The 20,253-nt window shown below is 47.1% G+C and overlaps 1 protein-coding gene across 7 annotated transcripts in view; it reads left to right on the forward strand.

The window, feature by feature from the left end:
• Positions 1-20,253, forward strand: part of GTF2IRD1 (GTF2I repeat domain containing 1) — an 86,141-nt gene that overhangs the window by 39,058 nt on the left and 26,830 nt on the right. For 6 of the 7 annotated variants that reach the window (XM_081890286.1, XM_081890287.1, XM_081890281.1 and 3 more), the window contains 8 exons: positions 4,668-4,796; positions 8,151-8,292; positions 11,895-12,041; positions 12,472-12,655; positions 13,496-13,806; positions 14,912-15,001; positions 17,641-17,724; positions 19,013-19,196. In XM_081890286.1, coding sequence (XP_081746412.1) covers positions 4,674-4,796; positions 8,151-8,292; positions 11,895-12,041; positions 12,472-12,655; positions 13,496-13,806; positions 14,912-15,001; positions 17,641-17,724; positions 19,013-19,196 — 1,265 coding nt within the window. In that variant the 5' untranslated portion in view covers positions 4,668-4,673. Of the gene's footprint in view, positions 1-1,673; positions 1,776-4,667; positions 4,797-8,150; positions 8,293-11,894; positions 12,042-12,471; positions 12,656-13,495; positions 13,807-14,911; positions 15,002-17,640; positions 17,725-19,012; positions 19,197-20,253 lie in introns of those variants that run through there. The other variant, XM_081890282.1, reaches the window with a different exon arrangement.

Consider the following 20,253-nt stretch of genomic DNA (forward strand, 5'->3'; position numbering starts at 1 on the left):
GCCAAGGGAGCCGGCGTACAGCTTCCGGGTCATGTGGCCAGCATGTCTAAGCCACTTCTGGCGAACCAGAGCAGCACACGGAAACGCCATTTACCTTCCCGCCGGAGTGGTACCTATTTATCTACTTGCACTTTGACGTGCTTTTGAACTGCTAGGTTGGCAGGAGCAGGGACCGAGCAACGGGAGCTCACCCTGTTGTGGGGATTCGAACCACTGACCTTCTGATCGGCAAATTATAGGCTCTGTGGTTTAACCCACAGCGCCATCCGCATCCCTCAGAGGACCAGAGTTCAAATCCCCGCTCAGCCATGAAGCTCACTGGGTGACCTTGGACCAGTCACAATCTCTCACCCTAGCCTACCTCACAGGGCTGTTGAGGGGATAAAATGGGAATGGGGGCAGAACTGTGTCTGGGGTATAAACACAACAAATAAATAAATTTCACAGCTGTTGAGGAGCTTAGTAGCCCAAGGAGGTGGGGTCAGGGGGATGAAAAGGGTTTCGACTGTGACATCACGTTGATATCATTTCTGGAGTCCTGCATCTTCACCCAGGGACGCTCGTAAGATTTTGTAAAGCAAAACCAATCTGATTCGCACTAATTTTTAAATTTGAATTTTTACATGGTTTTTATTGTATGTATGGTTGCTGTAAACCTGCTCTGATTTTATTTTTGTTTTATTTTTTAAAAAAACACAATATGAGTAGTGGTATACAATTTATTTTAGATTGGGATGCAGCTCTCCTGAGGTTTTAAAAATGGTTGAATTTCAGTTTTTGGCACGGCAAAAATATTTCTTAATGATAAAATGCGTTCAGAAATACATATTCAGGGCTGTCTTTAACAGATGCAGTGCCAGGGTGCAAATATCTGCCCAGCGCCCCCAAATTACCACGAATAATGTTGGGGTGGCCATAGCTGTGCACTGCCAGCCATGGGGGAGGGGGGCGCAACTCTCCCCCATGCCACTGCGGGAGAGCGGTCCCCGCAGAGGCTTGGGACGGAATCTGCACACCCACCAGCCTTATGGTTGGTGGGGTGCAGCTGACAGGGGTGCAGGGAAAGGGGAGGCCTCCGGCTAAGCCGCGCAGCTCCCCCACTTGCTGTGGCGCCCTTGAGAGGCCGGCGCCCTGGCGCAACGCACCACTAAGCCCTATGGGAAAGACGGCGCTGTACGTATTTTTAAGATGCATCTTTTTCAGAAAAAGAAATCACAAGTAGATAGGGAAACAGATGGAATAGACTTATGAATGAACACACAGAAAACTGATACGGTCCGGAAATAGACTGACCCATCCACCCCTATTCTATTCTAGTCATTCCTCTCCTCCGTTCCCTCCTTCTGCTTTTTTCTGTGTTGGAGGAATCCCTCCCCCTTCTTGAGACGGAGCGTTTTGTCATAGCAGCCCTCCACCCACAGACTGCAGCAGTGTAACTGAGACACAGTCTTCTTCTTTTCTCACTGCCTCCCTGAGAGCCAGGCCAAGGAAACTACAGAAGCCTGTTTATAGAAAGAAGATGAAGAAGTGAGGCGGGGTTTCGTTTTAAAAACAACAAAAAAACCCACCCAATGTTACTGCGCAAAAATCATTTACAGGAGGAGGCAGGTGTTTGGGACGTGAAGCAGGAAGACAGGGAGGGGTGAGGAATAATAGCATCCAAGAGCATAACAGTTGTCAAAATCCAAATGTGTAGGATAAGGGTTTCCAGACCCCCAAGTTTCCAGGTTTGCCTGGCCCTCCCCAGGTGGCAGGAGGAGGGCAGGAATCACCAGGTGAGCAAGAGTGGCGTTAAATGTATTTATTTTTTATTATGAAGACGAAGCGCACAGCTTGCAAGCGACTGCAAATTATTGCATAGACTCTCCAGGTGGATTAGGGTGGTGATCCTGCCTTCCTCAGCTCCCTCCAACCCTTCTCCCAATTAACCTCCGTCTCCAAGAATAAGTGGTGGGAGGGAGCGCAAAGGAAGAATCACCAGGGCCCACCCCCATGACATCAGTGGGGCCATCACTAAGTTTCAGGTTTGAGCCCTGAAATTGCAGGATCTGGGATGCTCCTGACCAATGGAGGAAACTCAGATATATAAGCTAATCGCCAAACGGCACCTTAAACCTAGGTTACAGTCACCACAATGGAATGTCTAGGCATCATTTTTTTTTTACAATGAAATTAATATTATTAAATAAAAATCTATATTGGGTAAGACCTCAGCGCCTAGGACTTGCCGATCGTATGGTCGGCGGTTCGAATCCCCGCGGCGGGGTGAGCTCCCGTCCTTCGGTCCCAGCTCCTGCCCACCTAGCAGTTCGAAAGCACACTTAGGTGCAAGTAGATAAATAGGTACTGCTTTATAGCGGGAAGGTAAACGGCGTTTCCATGTGCTGTGCTGGTGCTGGCTCGCCAGAGCAGCTTCGTCACCTGGCCACGTGACCCGGAAGTGTCTCCGGACAGCGCTGGCCCCTGGCCTCTTAAGTGAGATGGGCGCACAACCCTAGAGTCAGACACGACTGGCCCGTACGGGCAGGGGTACCTTTACCTTTATATTAATAAACAAATAATACACTGGTTTATATTTCAAAGGGGGGAAATATCCACGTGGTTTAAAACATTAAAACATCCAATAAAACAACCCAGAATAAAACAAATTCAAGCTTCAAGGGAAATATTTCAGATCCTTTTGTAAGTGACATTTTGCTTTCCCCATACCGTGGAACCTCAGAAACCGAACACCTGTAGAATCAAACGTTTCAACTCCTGGACGATTGAGAACCAGAAGTGATTGTTCCGGTTTTTGAATGATTTTCGGAAGCCAAACGTCCGGCGTGGCTTCTGATTGGCTGCAGGACTCCTGCAGCCAATCGGAAGCTGCACCTTGGAAGTCGAACGTTTTAGAAGTCGAGTGGACTTCCGGAACGGATTCCGTTTGACTTCCAAGGTACATCTGTATTTATTTCGTTACCTACTTAATTTATAGAGCTGCCCCATAGCAGAAGTACTCTAGGAAGCCATGTGGTATAGTGGTTAGAGTGTCAGACTAGGACCTGGGGGAGCAGGGTTCAAATCCCCACTCAGTCCTGAAACTCAGTGGGTGATCTTGGGCAAGTGAGCCTCCCTCACAGGGCCGTTGTAGGGATTAACTGAGGAGGTCGGGGGTGAACCGTGTACTCCTTGGAGAAAAAGGTGGGAGATACAGTGGTACTTCGGGTTACATACGCTTCAGGTTACAGACTCCGCTAACCCAGAAATAGTGCTTCAGGATAAGGACAGAAATCGTGCTCCGGCAGCGCGGCGGCAGCAGGAGGCCCCATTAGCTAAAGTGGTGCTTCAGGTTAAGAACAGTTTCTGGTTAAGTACGGACCTCTGGAACGAATTAAGTACTTAACCTGAGGTACCACTGTAAAGGCATTAAATAAACTCTCCTGGTTGCCTGCTGAAAAATGCTGGAGGGACTAGCTAGACGGAGATGCTCGTTGCCAGAGTGACACCCAGAGATCTCTAAGGGTCTCGCAGTTGGACCTGTGCCCGTGGCACATGGGGAATTTCTAACGCTGCTCCTGGCCTGGCAGCCTTTTGTTGTTGTTTAGTCGTGTCCGACTCTTCGTGACCCCATGGACCAGAGCACGCCAGGCACTCCTGTCTTCCACTGCCTCCCGCAGTTTGGTCAGACTCATGTTTGTAGCTTCGCGAACACTGTCCAACCATCTCGTCCTCTGTCGTCCCCTTCTCCTTGTGCCCTCCATCTTTCCCAACATCAGGGTCTTTTCCAGGGAGTCTTCTCTTCTCATGAGGTGGCCAAAGTATTGGAGCCTCAGCTTCAGGCTCTGTCCTTCCCGTGAGCACTCAGGGCTGATTTCCTTCAGAATGGATAGGTTTGGCAGCCCTTATGTAGGAGCATTCTGTGAACAGGAGGGTTCCCCATCAAACGTGAGAAGGTACCGTCTCTTCTACACCCATGTCCTTAGGAAGCTTCTCGGCAGAGCATGTAACTGGGGAATGTTGTAAATGGGACTGCGTTCAAAAACAACCTGGAAACTGCAGTTTGGTTCAAAACACAACCACAAGCCTGTTAGCAGGGACTTGGCTTTTCACTCCTAGAACTGCAGCGCTTGTAACCAGCTCCCAGTTGGTTTCCAGGCTCAGTGTAAAATGCTGGTTTTCACCTATAGAGCCTTAAACAGCTTAGGGGCTAACTGATTGTGTCTTAGATGACCTCGAGGCCATATTTAGATGCCCTGCTCTGAGTGCTCCCACCAAGTGACGGAGAGGGTCTTATTGCTGGTGTCTCCATTGTTATGGAATAGCTGCCCCAGAGAGGCTCACCTGGAACATTCCTTATGATCCTTTCAGTACCACACAAAGACAATTTTATTTGACCAGACATTTGAACAAGGCTGTGTTTTGAAACAAGTTCTAGGCTTGTGCCTTTCAAAGAAACCTGATGCTCTAGTGTAGTTTTGAGCTGAATTGCCATGCGTCTTTATTCTGTTTCCATTGGAAGAAGAGTTTTATCTTGTTTTTCTTCTTCTTCAAATAGATTTTCTTGCTGTAATTGCTGTATTTTTAAAATATGGGATAGAGTATTTTACAAATTTTATTGAGGGGTGGCAATATACATTTAAATAAATAATAATAACAACGGAGATCTCGTTCTTGTTGGTTTCCAGGTGGCTATGGCACTGCTGGGGAAGCTGTCTGAGGGGCTTCCAAACAACTCCAGGTCTGACCAGTGGCACTTAGTCTTCTCTCAAAAAGATGAAGTCATCACCAGCTTAGTATCTGCCTTAGATTCTATGGTAAGCTGCTTCCTCTGTCTCTTCTCTGCACCAAACCGTACATTAAAAAACATTAAAGTGTGGATTCCTTGTGAAGGGGCTAGCAGAGATCTCTGTGAGGGCCAAACCATGCATGATATGCAAACTTTAATGTGGTGGGAAGTTGTGTGTGTGTGTGTGTGTGTGTGTGTGCGCTCAAGACAAGACTTACGGAAGTTCCCTCTGGTATCTTGCTTCCTGAGGCATCACTGCTCTGCTGCTTTTGCGACGGTTACTGACCCCACAGAGCAGGCACCCTAAAACGTTTTGGAACTACAACTCCCATCATCCCTAGCTAACAGGACCAGTGGTCAGGGATGATGGGCAATGTAGTCCCAAAACACCTGGAGAGCCGAGTTTGGGGATGCCTGCCACAAAGTGACGAGATGCTAGAACTCAGCAACATGTTGTAACATGCAGGACGGATTTTTAAAAATACTTCTTCACACTAGCCCATAGTTAGATTGGTGGTTGTTCTTCTTTTAAAGCACCTGAGTTGGTGCCAAACAAATTCTTGGAGGAGGCAGCCAGGGGCTTTTTGGCTATGGTTACAGGGAACCAGACAAAAGGGCCTTCTCGGTAGTGGCACCCGCCCTGTGGAACGCCCTCCCATCAGATGTCAAGGAAATAAGCAGCTATCTTATTTTTAAAAGAAATCTGAAGGCAGCCCTGATTAGGGAAGTTTTTAATATTTAATGCTGTATTGTTTTTAACACTCGATTGGGAGCTGCCCAAGTGGCTGGGGAAACTCAGCCAGATGGGCGGGGTATAAATAATAAATTATTATTATTATTATTCCGTGGGCAGAGGCAGCGATGCTTCTGAATACCAGTTGATGGAAACTGCAGGCGGGGAGAGGGCTCTTGTGTTCGAATCCTGCTTTTGGGTTTCCCTCAGGCATCTGGTTGGCCGCCGTGAGAAGAGGTTGCCGGACTAGATGGGCCATTGTCCTGACCCAACAGGCTCGTATTAAGTTATTATGACACAAAACATGTCCATTTTGTTGCACAATGATAATAAGATTATAATACATAAAGTAAGTTGAATTGAGATAGAGTGAAGTCACACAAGTGTACCCTTATGTTCATTTCTTTTTTATTATTTCACTTTTTCTGTATATTTTCATTTTTAAGTTTGGTTAACATATACTTAGATGTGGGTGGCACTGTGGGTTAAACCACAGAGCCTAGGACTTGCCCATCAGAATGTCGGCAGTTTGAATCCCTGCAACGGGGTGAGCTCCCGTTGCTCGGTCGCTGCTCCTGCCAACCTAGCAGTTTGAAAGCACGTCAAAGTGCAAGTAGATAAATAGGTACCACTCCAGCGAGAAGGTAAACGGCGTTTCCGTGCGCTGCTCTGGTTCGCCAGAAGCGGCTTAGTCATGCTGGCCACATGACCCGGAAGCTGTACGCCGGCTCCCTTGGCCAATAAAGCGAGATGAGCGCCGCAACCCCAGAGTCGGCCACAACTGGACCTAATGGTCAGGGGTCCCTTTACCTTTACCTTTAACATATACTTATGTATAAGATAGTTTAAGAGTTGTAAAATTGTTTATTTTTTCTTTTATTCTTTTTCATGACTAATTAAAAAAATTTTTTTTTAAAATGCCCATTTCCTCTTGCCCACTATTTACTGAGCAGCTGTGATGTGACTGAGGGGGAAGGATCAGTCCTGGAATGTTTCCTAGGGACAGGAAAGACGACTATGAGGGAACATGTCAGAGAGTGGACACTGCACTCCTGTTGCCTTATGCTGATATTACGGACAAACAGCTTCAGGGATTTGGGCTCTGAAGTGAAAACCGCTCCCTCGCATCCACAGCCAGAAGGGTTTTGAAGTCAGAATCTTTAAGAACACATATTGAGGTTTCTATTAACCTTTACGCTGGAATCTGCTGTTTGATCGTCCCTTGTGTGTTGCAAACTCTTGTGTGAGGTTTTCCACAACAAGACAGTGATGGCTTTTATCTCTGTGACAAAAGAAAATAATTTGCATGAATTTCTGCAAAAAGAAGAAGAAGAAGTAAGTCTTCTCCCCCTCTCTGCTTTTTGATGGCTTAAAAAAAATGAATTCCATGATGAATCTTACATAAGTTTATTTTTTTCCTTATACAAGATGTGTGTGCCTGGCTACATTTCGGCATCAAAAGTGATCTCATTTTAACTACGAAAGAGATCAAACAGGGAACAGTTTGTGTGTGTGTGTGTGTGTGTGTGTGTGTGTATTCGCACACACATATTTTCAAAATGCTATAAATAAAAAGAGAAGCTCTTTAAATAAAAGCCCTGTTCAGGGGGACACATTTAGACTACACATGCTTGAAACCAATTAAGCTGAAATGGATTCCCCATACACTGTTCTCACCCCTGAAACTGTAGCTGCGTGAGAATTCTGTGATGGATTCGTAGGTTTGTAAGTCACGTGGGGCAGAGACCTCTTCCGTTGTGCTTCGTAATGTACATAAAAAAAATATGTGTGTGTACGTGCTTAAAATTTATACGCCATTTGGTTGTAAAAAAAAACCCCAAACAAACTCAAAGTGGTTTACAAATAAGATAAAACAATGAAATTATTGATGAAAACAATTAACAATGGTTGAAAACATTCAAAAAATAAAAGCCAGCAATAGACTAAAAACAGATTGAAGCATGCATCAATGGTCCATCAACAGTCTACATATCTCGGCAGGCTTGCCTAGGAGAAAATGCTTTTTGTGGGTGCTGAAAAGAGTACAGGAGTACTCAAGAGGCAGGAGTTCCATAGTGTAGGTGGTGCCACACTAAAACATTGAGTTCTTGCAAATGCAGAATGGGTATTATGGGGCATTTGTAACAGTGCCGGTTCTGCAGATTGAAGCAGTCAAGTGGATCTGTATTGGGTAAGGTGATCTTGCAGGCAAACTGGTTCCAAGTGGCTCAGCATTTTGTATACTGATAGTAACACTTTGAACTTGACTAGCTAGCAAATTGGGAAACTGTGTGGGTCTCTGTGCAGCAGAGTTATATGCTGATAGGACCTCGCTCCCGTCAGCAATCGTGCTGCAGCATTCTGCACCAACCACTACTTCCAGAAACTAATTGGCAGCTGCACTCAGGCCAGAATTGGTGTTAGGTCATACCTGCAACCAGTAAATCTCCTGCGTAGAATGCTTTTGCAGCAGTCCAGAAGAAGATTTCCTGGTACTGGTATTGCAATCTCTTAAAATATTCTCACATGCTGTTTTATTACACTCCCATTGCTAAGCTGCCCTTGTGTCAGAAGGACAAGACAGAAACATGTAGACTAAATCATGATTAAATTCAATCACCCTGGTTCTCTCTTCTCTTTCTTTCCCAGTGTTCAGCACTTTCTAAACTCAACGCTGAGGTTGCCTGCATCGCGGTCCATGATGAAAACACCTTTGTCGTCGGGACGGAAAAAGGGAGGATCTTCATGAACACGAGGAAGGAGGTCCAAGCGGATTTCAAGAAGTTCTGCAGTAAGTATCGGGTTGTCCTGCGTCTGGCCAGGATGGGGCGAGGTCAGATCCTGCTGCCTGCATACCTTAAGCTTGGGTAGAACTGGATAGGATGGTTGTAGAGCCATATTTCCTCAGTCTTGGGCCTGCCCCAATCTTGTACAATTGAGGATTGAGGTTGAATTCTGACAAGACAGAAGTACTGTTCTTGGGGGACAGGGAGCGGGCTGGTGTAGAGGACTCCCCTGGTCCTGAATGGGGTAACTGTGCCCCTGAAGGATCAGATGCACAGCCTGGGAGTCATTTTGGACTCACAGCTGTCCATGGAGGCACAGGTCAATTCTGTGTCCAGGGCAGCTGTCTACCAGCTCCATCTGGTACGCAGGCTGAGACCCTACCTGCCCACGGTGCATGCTCTAGTTATCTCCAGCTTGGAGTACTACAATGTGCTTTACGTGGGACTACCTTTGAAGGTGACTCAGAAACTGAAATTAATCCACAATGTGGCAGCTAGACTGGTGGGTAGGAGTGGCTGCCAAGACCACATAACACCAGTCCTGAAAGACCTCCATTGGCTCCCAGTACGTTTCCGAGCACAATTCAAAGTGTTGGTGCTGACCTTTAAAGTCCTAAACGGCCTCGGCCCAGTATACCTAAAGGAGCGTCTCTACCCCCATCGGTCAGCCCAGACACTGAGGTCCAGCTCTGAGGGCCTTCTGGCGGTTCCTTCCCTGCGAAAAGTGAGGTTACAGGGAACCAGGCAGAGGGCCTTCTCAGTGGTGGCGCCCGCCCTGTGGAACGCACTCCCATCAGATGTCAAGGCAATAAGCAACTATCTTACTTTTAAAAGACATCTGAAGGCAGCCCTGTTTAGGGAAGTTTTTAATGTTTAATGCTGTATTGTGCTTTTAATATTCGCTTGGAAGCCACCCAGATGGGCGGGGTATAAATAATAAGTTGTTGTTGTTGTAGTAGAAGAGGGGCAGGCAGATGCGAAGCTTTCAGGACACATTTGTTCCTACTATAGCATATAAACGTACATAGGGTCCCTGCTGGATCCGGCCAGTGGACCATCTAGTCCAGCACCCTGTTCTCACAGTGGCTGGCCAGACTCCCCCAAGAAGCCTGTTAGTGGAAACTGAGTGTGTTTCAGCTGTCGTTCAGTCTTAGAACATCAGCTTTTCATGCAGGTTGCAATTCTCAGCATCTCCAGGTAGGGCTGGGAATATCCTGGAGAATGAAAGAGCTTTTATGCTAGCTCTTCTTAAATGCATTCCCCCCCCCCTCGTCTGTATTGTTTGGAAGGTTTCAGAAAATCCCCTTCCAGAACAGATTCTGTTCCTGTAGTAAGAAAACACCAGATACAATACATCACGTAATTCTGGATTGCCCTCTTCTTGACACCCGTCGCACAGATCTCCTAGTTGACTCCCTTACAGTGAAAAATATCGATTTGCAAAGTGTCTGTAATCCAATATTTGTTGAGGGATGATACTCCCGAAACTACCAAGATTGTTTCGGGGTACTTAACTGAGATCTTTAAAGCTAAATCTAAAGTTGCCTGATTTATTCAATGGTGGTTATCTAGTCTTTTATATATGGTATGTGTTTGGATTACCAATGTATTTGGATGACTTTGTATGATTTTACTGTTTTAACTTATGTCAATAAAGGCTAGTTACAAGTTACAAGAATGAAATACAAGAAAGATGGTGGCTTTGAGATTTTTGTGAATTTTACTATATCTATCTGTCTGTCTGTCTATCTATCTATCATCTATCTATCATCTATCTATCTATCTATCATCTATCTATCTATCTATCTATCTATCTATCTATCTATCTATCTATCTATATCTATCTATCTATCATCTATCTATCATCTACTGTATCTATCTATCTATCTATCATCTATCATCCATCTATCTATCTATCTATGCTTCCAATCCCCCTTCATGGGGCAATGCTCTGATTTGCCCCAATGGCCTCCGCTGTGTATGACTGAGCCTCCACTCAGTTGTGATGGAATTACAGAATCCTGGCATTGTAAGAGTTAGAGGGGACCCCGAGGGTCATCTAGTCCAACCCCCTACAATGCAGGAATCTTTTGCCCAAAGTGAGGCTCAAACCCACAACCCTGAGATTAAGAGCCTCACGTTTTCCTGACTGCACTCTGCATGGGTTTGATTTGCAGGGTGCTCAGAGGGCAGGCAGGCAGGCAGGCAGGCAAGCGCTTCCGAGTTGGGCTTTTTCTGCGGGACAAAGTGGCTTAAAGCCTTGTAAACAAAAAACACATGTTTGCTTAGTTATAATCCCGAGGTTTCTGATGTGCTAGGAAAACCAGGCGGGGGCCTGCGTGCTCTATGCTGGCAGAGAGTTTATGCTTAATCCCCTCAGTGGGACTGCTCAAGAACAGTTCATTCTCCGGCAAATATTAGCCTTGCTAGGCTGTCAAGGTCAACGCTGGCTTGGATTATGTGCCGAGTCTGCACCAGCTGCGAATTTCGCCCGGAGTCTAATCCATTTCTGAGCTTTCAGCATTAGCAAAGACTGTGGCCTTTTGCTTCGCTTCTGGTATGTGTTTCACACGGCCAGAAATGGAGCAAAGAGGCTGGAATTTGAGGGGCAGTTTGATTCTTAAACCATGGGTTTAAGAAATAAAATTTAAGAAAATATTTCCTTTAAAAATCTCTGCCTGATCTTCCCTTTTGCTTTTCGTCCATATTTCTCTGCCCTTTCCTTAGGGAAGGGTCAGGGGCTCGCTGGATGAGGAAGAGTGGTGGGCATAGCTGTCAACTTTTCCCTTTTCTTGCAAGGAATCCTATTCGGAATGAGGGAATTTCCCTTAAAAAATGGGAAACGTTGACAGCTATGGTGGTGGGAGCCCCCCGCCCAAGAGCCCCCCAGGGACGAGACAGAAGATGACAATTTAGATCCCAGATCTTGCTGAACAATGGGCCAGACAGGCCAGAGGAGAAGCCCTCTCCCTTGACACAGCCTTTACAGTGGTACCTCAGGTTACATACACTTCAGATTACATACGCTTCAGGTTACAGACTCCGCTAAGCCAGAAATAGTGCTTCAGGTTAAGAACTTTGCTTCAGGATGAGAACAGAAATCGTGCTCCGGTGCGCAGCCACAGCAGGAGGCCCCATTAGCTAAAGTGGTGCTTCAGGTTGAGAACAGTTTCAGGTTAAGTACGGACCTGCGGAACGAATTAAGTTCTTAACCCGAGGTTCCACTGTATGTGCTTGCGAGGGACTCAGAGAGAGAGGCTAGAGGGGAAAGTGTGGGGCTAGTGGTCAGTTTCCGCAACATCTCAGACCTACTGAAGGACTCTACTGTGCTGTCGTTTTCTGTTAATAAAAAACTAATTGCATTCCATACCTCCTGTGCTTCCCTGCCCTGTGGTTGACCTGGGCAACGCTTGACAGCTCCTTGATAGACTGTGGCTCGGCAGTTCAATCCCTGATGTTCTCCAGGTTATGGAGCAGAGTCCTTGAGGGGCGGGGCTTCGGAAGAAGGGGCAGGGCCTTAGGCGGGGACCACATTTGGTCTGAGATGCGGTGATGAGTCCTAGCGCCCGATTCCTGAACTTCCACCTCTCCCTCTTCCTGTTGGCAGGAGTCCAACAGAGGAAAGAGCAGGATCTGGATGGCCAGAAGAAGCCCAAGGACTTTGGCCGGACCATTCCCCGGATCTCCCCGGATCAGGGATCGGATGTTTACCTTCTCAGGAAGATGGTGGAAGAAGTCTTTGACGTGCTTTACAGTAAGAAAGAGCTTGGGATACAGTTCGGTTTGGGCTCAGTCGCTGCTGCCTTCTGCTGTCGGGTGTCTAGGTCATCTTGTCTATGGTTATCTTCGCTACTAGCGTGTCAGGGCAGGGGAGGAGGGGCTGGGGGAGGTGGGGCTTGGCAGGGTGATCTGGTGGGTCACCAGGAGGGCCAAAGGCGAGGGCTGCGAAGCAGGAAAGGTCAAGGCAAGCTGGTGGTCAGCTTACTCCAGAGGAGCCGAAAGGTGCTGTAATCTAACAACACCTAAACTTTTCCATATTCCGCAATGCAATTCTCCAACAAAACAGTGTTTGCATTTCTTGTTAACGGTGTGGCAAAAAGATGAGGCTCAGGAGGACCTCGTGGCCCAGCTAAAATCTGAACTCTGTTTTGATCTGTGTTTGTGATTCTTCCTCTTTGCCCCAGGCGAGGCCTTAGGGAAGAGCAGTGTGGTGCAACTCCCCTATGAGAAGTTCTTGAAAGAGCCTGGCTCTCTGATGGTTGCTGGGCTGCCCGACGGGCTCACCTTCAGGAGGCCTGCCGAGTACGATGCGAAATCGCTGATGGCCATCTTGGAGCACAGCCACAGCATGTGCTTCAGGCTCAAAAGGTAAGGGGGTCCCCCCTCGTGCTCATCTAATACTTTCAGGCCTCAAGAGCCGATCTGCAGACACTTTGCGTAAGGATAAAACGGGCTGTCCTCCCATGGCTGTGTTTGGACGCCACACTAAACTGTGGTTTGTCGCAACCTTGCATTTAAGCACTATCCTGGTAGGCATAAGTGAGCAGAAATTGCATGTAGGTAGTCAGTGTTAGAAACTCAGAAATATAAGCTAATCACCAAAAGCCACCTTAAACCTAGGCACCATGGAATGTCTAGATGCCTTTTTTTTGCAATGGCATTTATTATTATTTATTTCATTTCTATACCGCTTTATACCTTAAAGGGAATTAAATCTCAAAGTGGTTTACAACACATTAAAACATCCAATAAAATAATGCAGAATAAAACAAATGCAAGCTTCAATATTTCAGATCCTTCTCGATGTGACATTTTGCTTTCCCCATATTTATTTACCTACTTAATTTATGGAACAGAAGTACAGTCGTACCTTGGTTCTTGAACTTATTCCGTTCTGGGAGTCTGTTCGACTCCTGAAACAGTTCGAAAACCAAGGTGCAGCTTCCAGTTGGCTGCAGGAGCATTGTTCAGGAGCAAATTTTTTGGGGAGCCAAGGCATTTGAGATCCAAGGTACAACTGTACTCTAGGAAGCCAATGTGGTATAGTGGTTAGAGTGTCGGACTAGGACCTGGGAATGCGGGGAATTGAGAATAGGAGAGATGAGTGGGGGGTCAGGTGCTCTTGTAATCTCACTGTACACAAATTGTACAAGTGACAATAAAGTATTTCAATTTCAATTTAGCTGCAGTTTCCTCTCCTTTTCTCAGACCTCCTGAGGACTCCACCTGGGACCCCAACCCTCCTGTCGAGGCGAGCGGCCCCGTCCAAATGTCAAAGGGGAATCGAGAGCCAGGGCTGAACCACGTGCACGCTAAGCCGGCCAACTCAGAGGCTCTTCCTGCGGTCACTACGAACAGCTTCCTGTACGGGGTGTCGCTCCCCGCGCAGATCGCCATGGAGATAAAACAGGAGGGTCCTTCCGGACGGCACGGGATGAGCACAGCCAGCGAGATGCTGAGGCCCCGGCTGTCAGGAGAAGCGAAGGTGCCCTCGCCACAGGAGTTCGGTGACTGCTGTGGTAATGGCCTTAATGTTTGCTGTCCAAGGCGTGGCTGGTTAAAAGCCCACAGAGAGGCCCTGAAATGCCTTGGATCGGGACTAAAACTGGGTGGGGGAACCAGGAATCCTGTCCTGGTGGCTTTTGTAGCATCGCAACTGCAGCTGTGTCCCCCACAATGCCTGCAAAAGGCACAGGAGCCACAGCTGAGTTGGCAGAGCATGGGACTCTTAATCGCATGAGGTGTGAGCCTCACGTTGGGTGAAAGGTTCCTGGATTGCAGGGGGTTGGACTAGAATCAGTGTTTCCCAACCTTTGGTCTCCAGCTCTTTTTGGACTACAACTCCCATCATCCCTAGCTAGCAAGACCAAAGGTCAGGGATTATGGGAATTGTAGTCCAAAAAGAGCTGTAGACCAAAGGTTGGGAAACACTGGACTAGATGGCCCTTGTGATCCCTTCCAATTCTACAGATCTATGATTCTAGATTGAGCTCCATTCAGAGAACCCCTAGGAAAGCTCACTTCGGGGTTTGCAGCCAAGTATTGCAACATAGGAAGCTGCCATATGCTGAGCCAGACCGTGGGTCCATTTAGCTCAACATTGCCTACACTGACTGGCAGCAGCTCTCCAGGGTTTCAGACAGGGAGCTGCGGCCCTTTCCAAACGGGAAGCTGAAATGGGGAGGTGGTCTGGAATAAGCTCCAGTTTCTCCTAGCAGCAAGAAGGCAGATTCCCATGCTTTAGGGAGGAGGTCACATGACTCCTTGTGCAAACACTGATATCACACCATATGACAATGGTTGCTAATAGGCAAGGATCCCATGGCTCCGTTCAAATTGGATGTGAAATACTGCCTTCCAGGTCGAGCCACCCAATACTTGTTAAAGAAGGGGGGGCACAGATTCCCTGGCAGCTGCCAGAGGACGCTGCATGCTGGCACACAGGCCTGACTCTGAGCTGGAATAGCCTTAGCTGAAACCTGCATATCAGGTTAGGAGGGATGGAGTCCAGCCTTGTTTGCGCCCGACACCATTCCATTTGTCCTTGCCATTTTGGATTCCCCCCCCCCCAAATCTCATCTTTCTCATTCATTCATTCATTTATTTCGTTTTTCCTGTGTCCAGGACAGAAATCTGCTCTCCCCGGCGGTCCGCTCATCCAGAACGTACACTCCTCCAAGCGCATTCTGTTCTCCATAGTACACGACAAATCAGGTACGCTTGCTGGCGCTTGTGAAACGGAGAAGGGGTTTAGGAGTGTCGGCATGTGGGTTTTAAATCACGGGGGCCCCCCTTGCTTAGGAACCATAGAGTGACAAAGGTGTAGCGTTTGGGCAGGCCCAGATTATTGGCAGAAGCGATACCTATTCCAGAACAATCAGAATGGCAGATTTCAGGCCTGGGGCATTATTAAGTTTATTGATCTTGGAATTTTGTTTCTTAGGAGGGACTGCCACCTCTGCTCACGTTGCTTGCCAAGCTGGACCACTCCGCTCCCTGCCAAATCCCCCCCCCTTGCCAACCCACTCCCCCTTTAAACCTCACCCAACCCCACCCATCACGTTCCCTTCATGAAGTGGGACCATCTCAATCGCAGCCTTGGCAGTGCTGCCACTTGCCAGGCTCAAGACGGGGCAGAGCAGCGGCAACTGCAGACCCACACATGCTTATAATGCCACTGGCACCCTGGTTCTTTCCCTGCATTGCGCCCTGCCCCAGTCCTGCTGAGCGGCAGCACTACTGCAACTGGAAGGGCAGCGCAACGGTGCCGCAGTTCATGCACCTCAGCCAGATATGCAAATGATAGGGTGTCCATGTCATGTTTCGCACCTGCATCTCTGCGTCAGTGTGGATGTGAAGAGGACTAAAAAACAACGGCTGGCGGCACTAGCTTTTTTATTTTTATATTTTACCAAGCATAACAAACTCTCCCATTTTTAGACCCGCATACATTGTTTGTTTCTTCCGCTCTTCTAAGTCTGGTCATGAACTCAATGTTTGAAGTAGATGTGTCAATAATTACCTAGGCGCTTGGATAATCCTTCCGGTATGAAATATTCATTTTGGATGTTTGGCAGGGGTCTTTCGTAGGAACGAATTGAGAGCATAGACCGCTTTGCATGCAGCACCAAACCATAGTTTAGCGGCGCATGAGCGAGCCTGGGGCTCACGTAGTCCTTCCTCTGCAAATTCCCTCCCTAGCATTAGAGACTGCTTTATCCTGAGTCAGAACACGGTGGTCCCTCTGTTCTGAGTGTTGTCTTAACTAATGGTTTCCAACCTTTTTGATATAGCAACCCGTGAGTCCCAAATTTACTTGACCCATCAGTTTATCGCCATGTGAATTTTGGATGCTGCTATTAACATGAAAATTTTCTTAGAATATTTTTAGTACTTACAGAGTTAGTCACAGTTTGTTTATGGGTGGGGATGTGTGAACACCAGCCATCTGACTTCAGAATATTCCTGTGCATCAGAAGGGAGCTGCAGTAATTGCTCCCTGTATGAGCCCATTGTGGTGAATTGCCGCCACATCTTCCATCAGCCAGCAGACAGCAGTTGCCAAGCCCTAAAACATATGAGTGGGCCTTCCCGACCTAGCTCAGTTGGTAGAGCATAAGACACTTAATCAGGGACGTGGGTGGCACTGTGGGTTAAACCACAGAGCCTAGGACTTGCCGATCAGAAGGTCGGCGGTTCAAATCCCCGTGACGGGGTGAGCTTCCGTTGCTCAGTCCCTGCTCCTGCCAACCTGGCAGTTCGAAAGCATGTCAAAGTGCAAGTAGATAAATAGGTACCACTCCTGTGGGAAGGTAAATGGCGTTTCCATGCGCTGCTCTGGTTCGCCAGAAGCAGCTTAGCCAATAAAGCGAGATGAGCGCCGCAACCCCAGAGTTGGCCATAACTGGACCTAATGGTCAGGGGTCCCTTTACTTTACCTTTAAGACTCTTAATCTCAGGGTCATGGGTTTGAGCCTTACCTTGGACAAAACATTCCTACATTACGGAGGATTCCTACATTGTAGATGACCCTCGGGGTCCCTTTTAACTCTGCAGTTCTGTGATTCTATGATGTCCAGCTGCTATCCATCATGAAGGAATAAAAGCAATTATTAGATGTGTACTTATACAGCCTGTGGCTTACTTGCACAGAATTTGTGACCCCACTCATCCATTGGATTCACTGGGTGATTTGGGGCCAGTCGCAATCTCTCCGCCTAACCTACCTCACAGGGTTGTTGTGAAGAGAAAAATGGAGAGGAACCACATATGCCACCTTGAGCTTCTGGGAGGGAAGGCAGGATGTTAAGCACTAATATGCAATAAATAAAAATGACTGGCTTTGTCGTGTATTTTTGTAACATCGGTTGTTCGTTTGGTTTTCTGCATGCTGCTGAGGGAGATTTATTTATGGATAAAGCCGTAATAGAAATGGTCTTAAGTAAATAAATGAATGGAGGTTGGAAGCCAGTTGCTGGGGAGAGGGTAGTTGTAATCATGCTCTGGTTATTCCCTTCCCAGAAGAGGTGTCTGGTTGGGAATCAGGCTGCTGGGCGAGATAGGCCTTTGCCCTGATCCAGCAGCCGGTTGCTCCTCTCGTTGTTATGTTGGGTGGTTTACAGTCACTGTTTCCATTTGCCAGCTGCAGGGTTTGCCTAAGGGAACCGTCCAGCGCCCAGGATTTGAACCCGGTGCAGCTGGCGCAATTGGAGCCTCCCACTTCCCCTCAAGCTCAGGCTTGCTCTCAGAGTAGAGAAGAACCACAAACCTTGTTCCCGAGGGCAGAGTGAGAGGGATGGGGAGCCTCTGTGCCGGAGATGCCATATGGAAACTTCTTGTTTTGTTTTTGCTAGATAAATGGGACAGTTTTATAAAAGAAACCGAGGATATCAACACCCTGAGGGAATGTGTGCAAATTCTGTTCAACAGCAGATATGGTGAGTGGATGTGAAGTGCCTGTTTTTCATCTGTGGTGCTTATGGCGCGCATATCATTATGGAGAGATTTTCTGGACTTTTTCCCCCTGACTTTCTGGTGTTTCCCCCCCTTTTCTTTTTCTTATTCTCTGACGCAGCATCAGGCACCATATGCTATGTGTCCCTTCACTTAATTGCTTTCTTGGCATGGCATTTTCCAGGCCCACAGCTTCTAATTAATGCAAATATTTCTGGGGTTTGTTTTTTTAACTCGTTTGTATCAAGTCAGTAAATGTGCATTTGGCCTGAATGGGGTCTTCTGGCCTCCTCAGTGGAAGGCCTTCACGGAGTCAAAACCAATGGGGCAACAGCCACAGAAAGCCGTCTCCTATATTTGAAGTGTTTTTTTAAAAAAAATCAAAAACGCCACCAACTGGTATATAAATTTTACGGAATAAATAAATACATAATTTTTCCGGCCTGGTGCCTTCTAGGTACCCTTTGAACTACAACTCCCATCATCCCTTGCCATTGGGTAAGTTGGCTGAGACTGGTGGGAGTTAGAGTCCCCAATGGGTGACTGGTGCTTCTCAAACTTGGGTCTCCAGCTGCTGTTGGACTCCAACTTCCATCATCCCTAGCTAGCAGGACCAGTGGGCAGGGACGATGGGAGATGTAGTCCCAACAACAGTTGGGGAACCAAGTTTGAGAAACACTGACAGAGGGCACCAAGTTTGGGAAGGCTGCCTTATGTCAGTGTCCTGCTAGGACCCTGCCCATCTTTGAACGGATACTATGTCAATTGCTGCCTTTATGAGTTTGGATGTATACAGTTAGTACCGTGGTCCCCAAGAAGCTACCCATGGGCATTGCGTTGCCTTCAGGAGCCCGCTGAGCAATCTTCCACTTCCAATATTTTCACTGAGAATGTGCTTTGCCACTTTACCATATTGGCTGCCATTGAACTGAAAAGGATGGCCATAAATTAATGGATGATGACAATAATTTGTAAAGCACTTCAGAGTATTTATTGAACTCATGGCATCCTGTTGGGCACCTCGGTTTCTGAGCACAGAACATTATATTCCAACTTTCTCTGTTATTATGCCAATGTGACATGTTTGAAACATGGCCAGGGATTACTGAAAGGGCAAAGCAGCATTTAACTTTCAAAAAACTTTCCCTGCAGGGAAAACCGGGGTGCAAAACTGGGTTCATGCCAGTTGCGGACCCAGTTTAACAGTGTCTGCTGTTAAGAGTATCCTGTCTGTTCTTACCCTTTAAAGGTTAAATGTTCTGTCACTTTCAGCTGAAGCTTTGGGGCTCGATCACATGGTCCCTGTCCCGTACCGGAAAATCGCTTGCGACCCGGAAGCGGTAGAAATCATCGGCATCCCTGACAAAATCCCATTCAAACGGCCCTGCACCTACGGAGTCCCCAAACTCAAGCGGATATTGGAAGAGAGGCACAACATCCACTTCGTCATCAAAAGGTACGTGATTGTTTTGAGAGGCTTGTGAGCAGGGGGACTGCAGAGAGCCGAGAGGTGGGCTTCACTCTGCGTGACTCAAAAGCAAGCTTTGTGAGAGGTTCTTCTTTCCCCAAAATTGCTGTTTCTCCTTTATTTTAAAATATTTATATACCATTCGTCATGGAAACGTTTCCAGGTGAAGTGCAAGAATACTAAATATACAATAGAGTTAAAAACATATTCAGGAGGTGAAATATTTAAAATCATAAACCACCTAACAGGGAGGTGCTTCTGTGGCAATGGGGAGGCAGGAAGTCTGGGCACTTGCAGGGGTGGGCTGTCTCTTCCTTTTCTACCACCTGAGGCGGCTGCCTCCCCCTCCATCATGGATGGGACGGCTCTGAAGTACACCCACTGAAGTTAATGAACATTACTAACTTAAATCCATTCATTCCCGTGGCTCTGTTCTGAGGAAAACTTAGTTGGATACAGACCATTGTTTTCCCAAATTGTTTACATACTTTTGTTTATTTTATTCACAACCCTCCTCAATTAATCCTCTCAGCAACCCTGTGAGGTAGGTTTAGGCAGAGAGGCGGTGACTGTCCCAAAGTCGCACCATTTGTGGCTAAACAGGGATTTGATCCCTGGCGTCTCCAAGGTCCTTGTCTGACACTCTAACCGCTCTGCCACACTGGCTGGCGGCAAGGAAGGGTGCAGATAATCCAAACTTTATCCTCACCCCTGCTATAACAAATGAAACATGGTAAAGATGGTGGCAATAATCTGATTTAGCTTATTCTTGTTTTTAATTAGTGCTGCATGGTTGGTTGGTTGGGTGTGTGCGTGTTTTAAAAAAACTACTTTTAACCATCTGTATTGATCATTTAAACATTTTACTTTGTCATGAAAATCCCAAAGCAGTGTACTAAAAACAATCAAGAGCAATATGTAAATTGTATCGAGCCAATAAAATGGCTGTTGTGGTGACCCCCATAAGGCCAGAGCACAACCCACCAGTTGAAGATCCTAAATGAAATCTTGAATTATCTTTACCCCCTCCCTTCCCTCCTCTTCC

The sequence above is a fragment of the Podarcis melisellensis genome, assembly GCF_964234715.1.
Source record: "Podarcis melisellensis genome assembly, chromosome: 15".
Lineage (NCBI taxonomy): Eukaryota > Metazoa > Chordata > Lepidosauria > Squamata > Lacertidae > Podarcis > Podarcis melisellensis.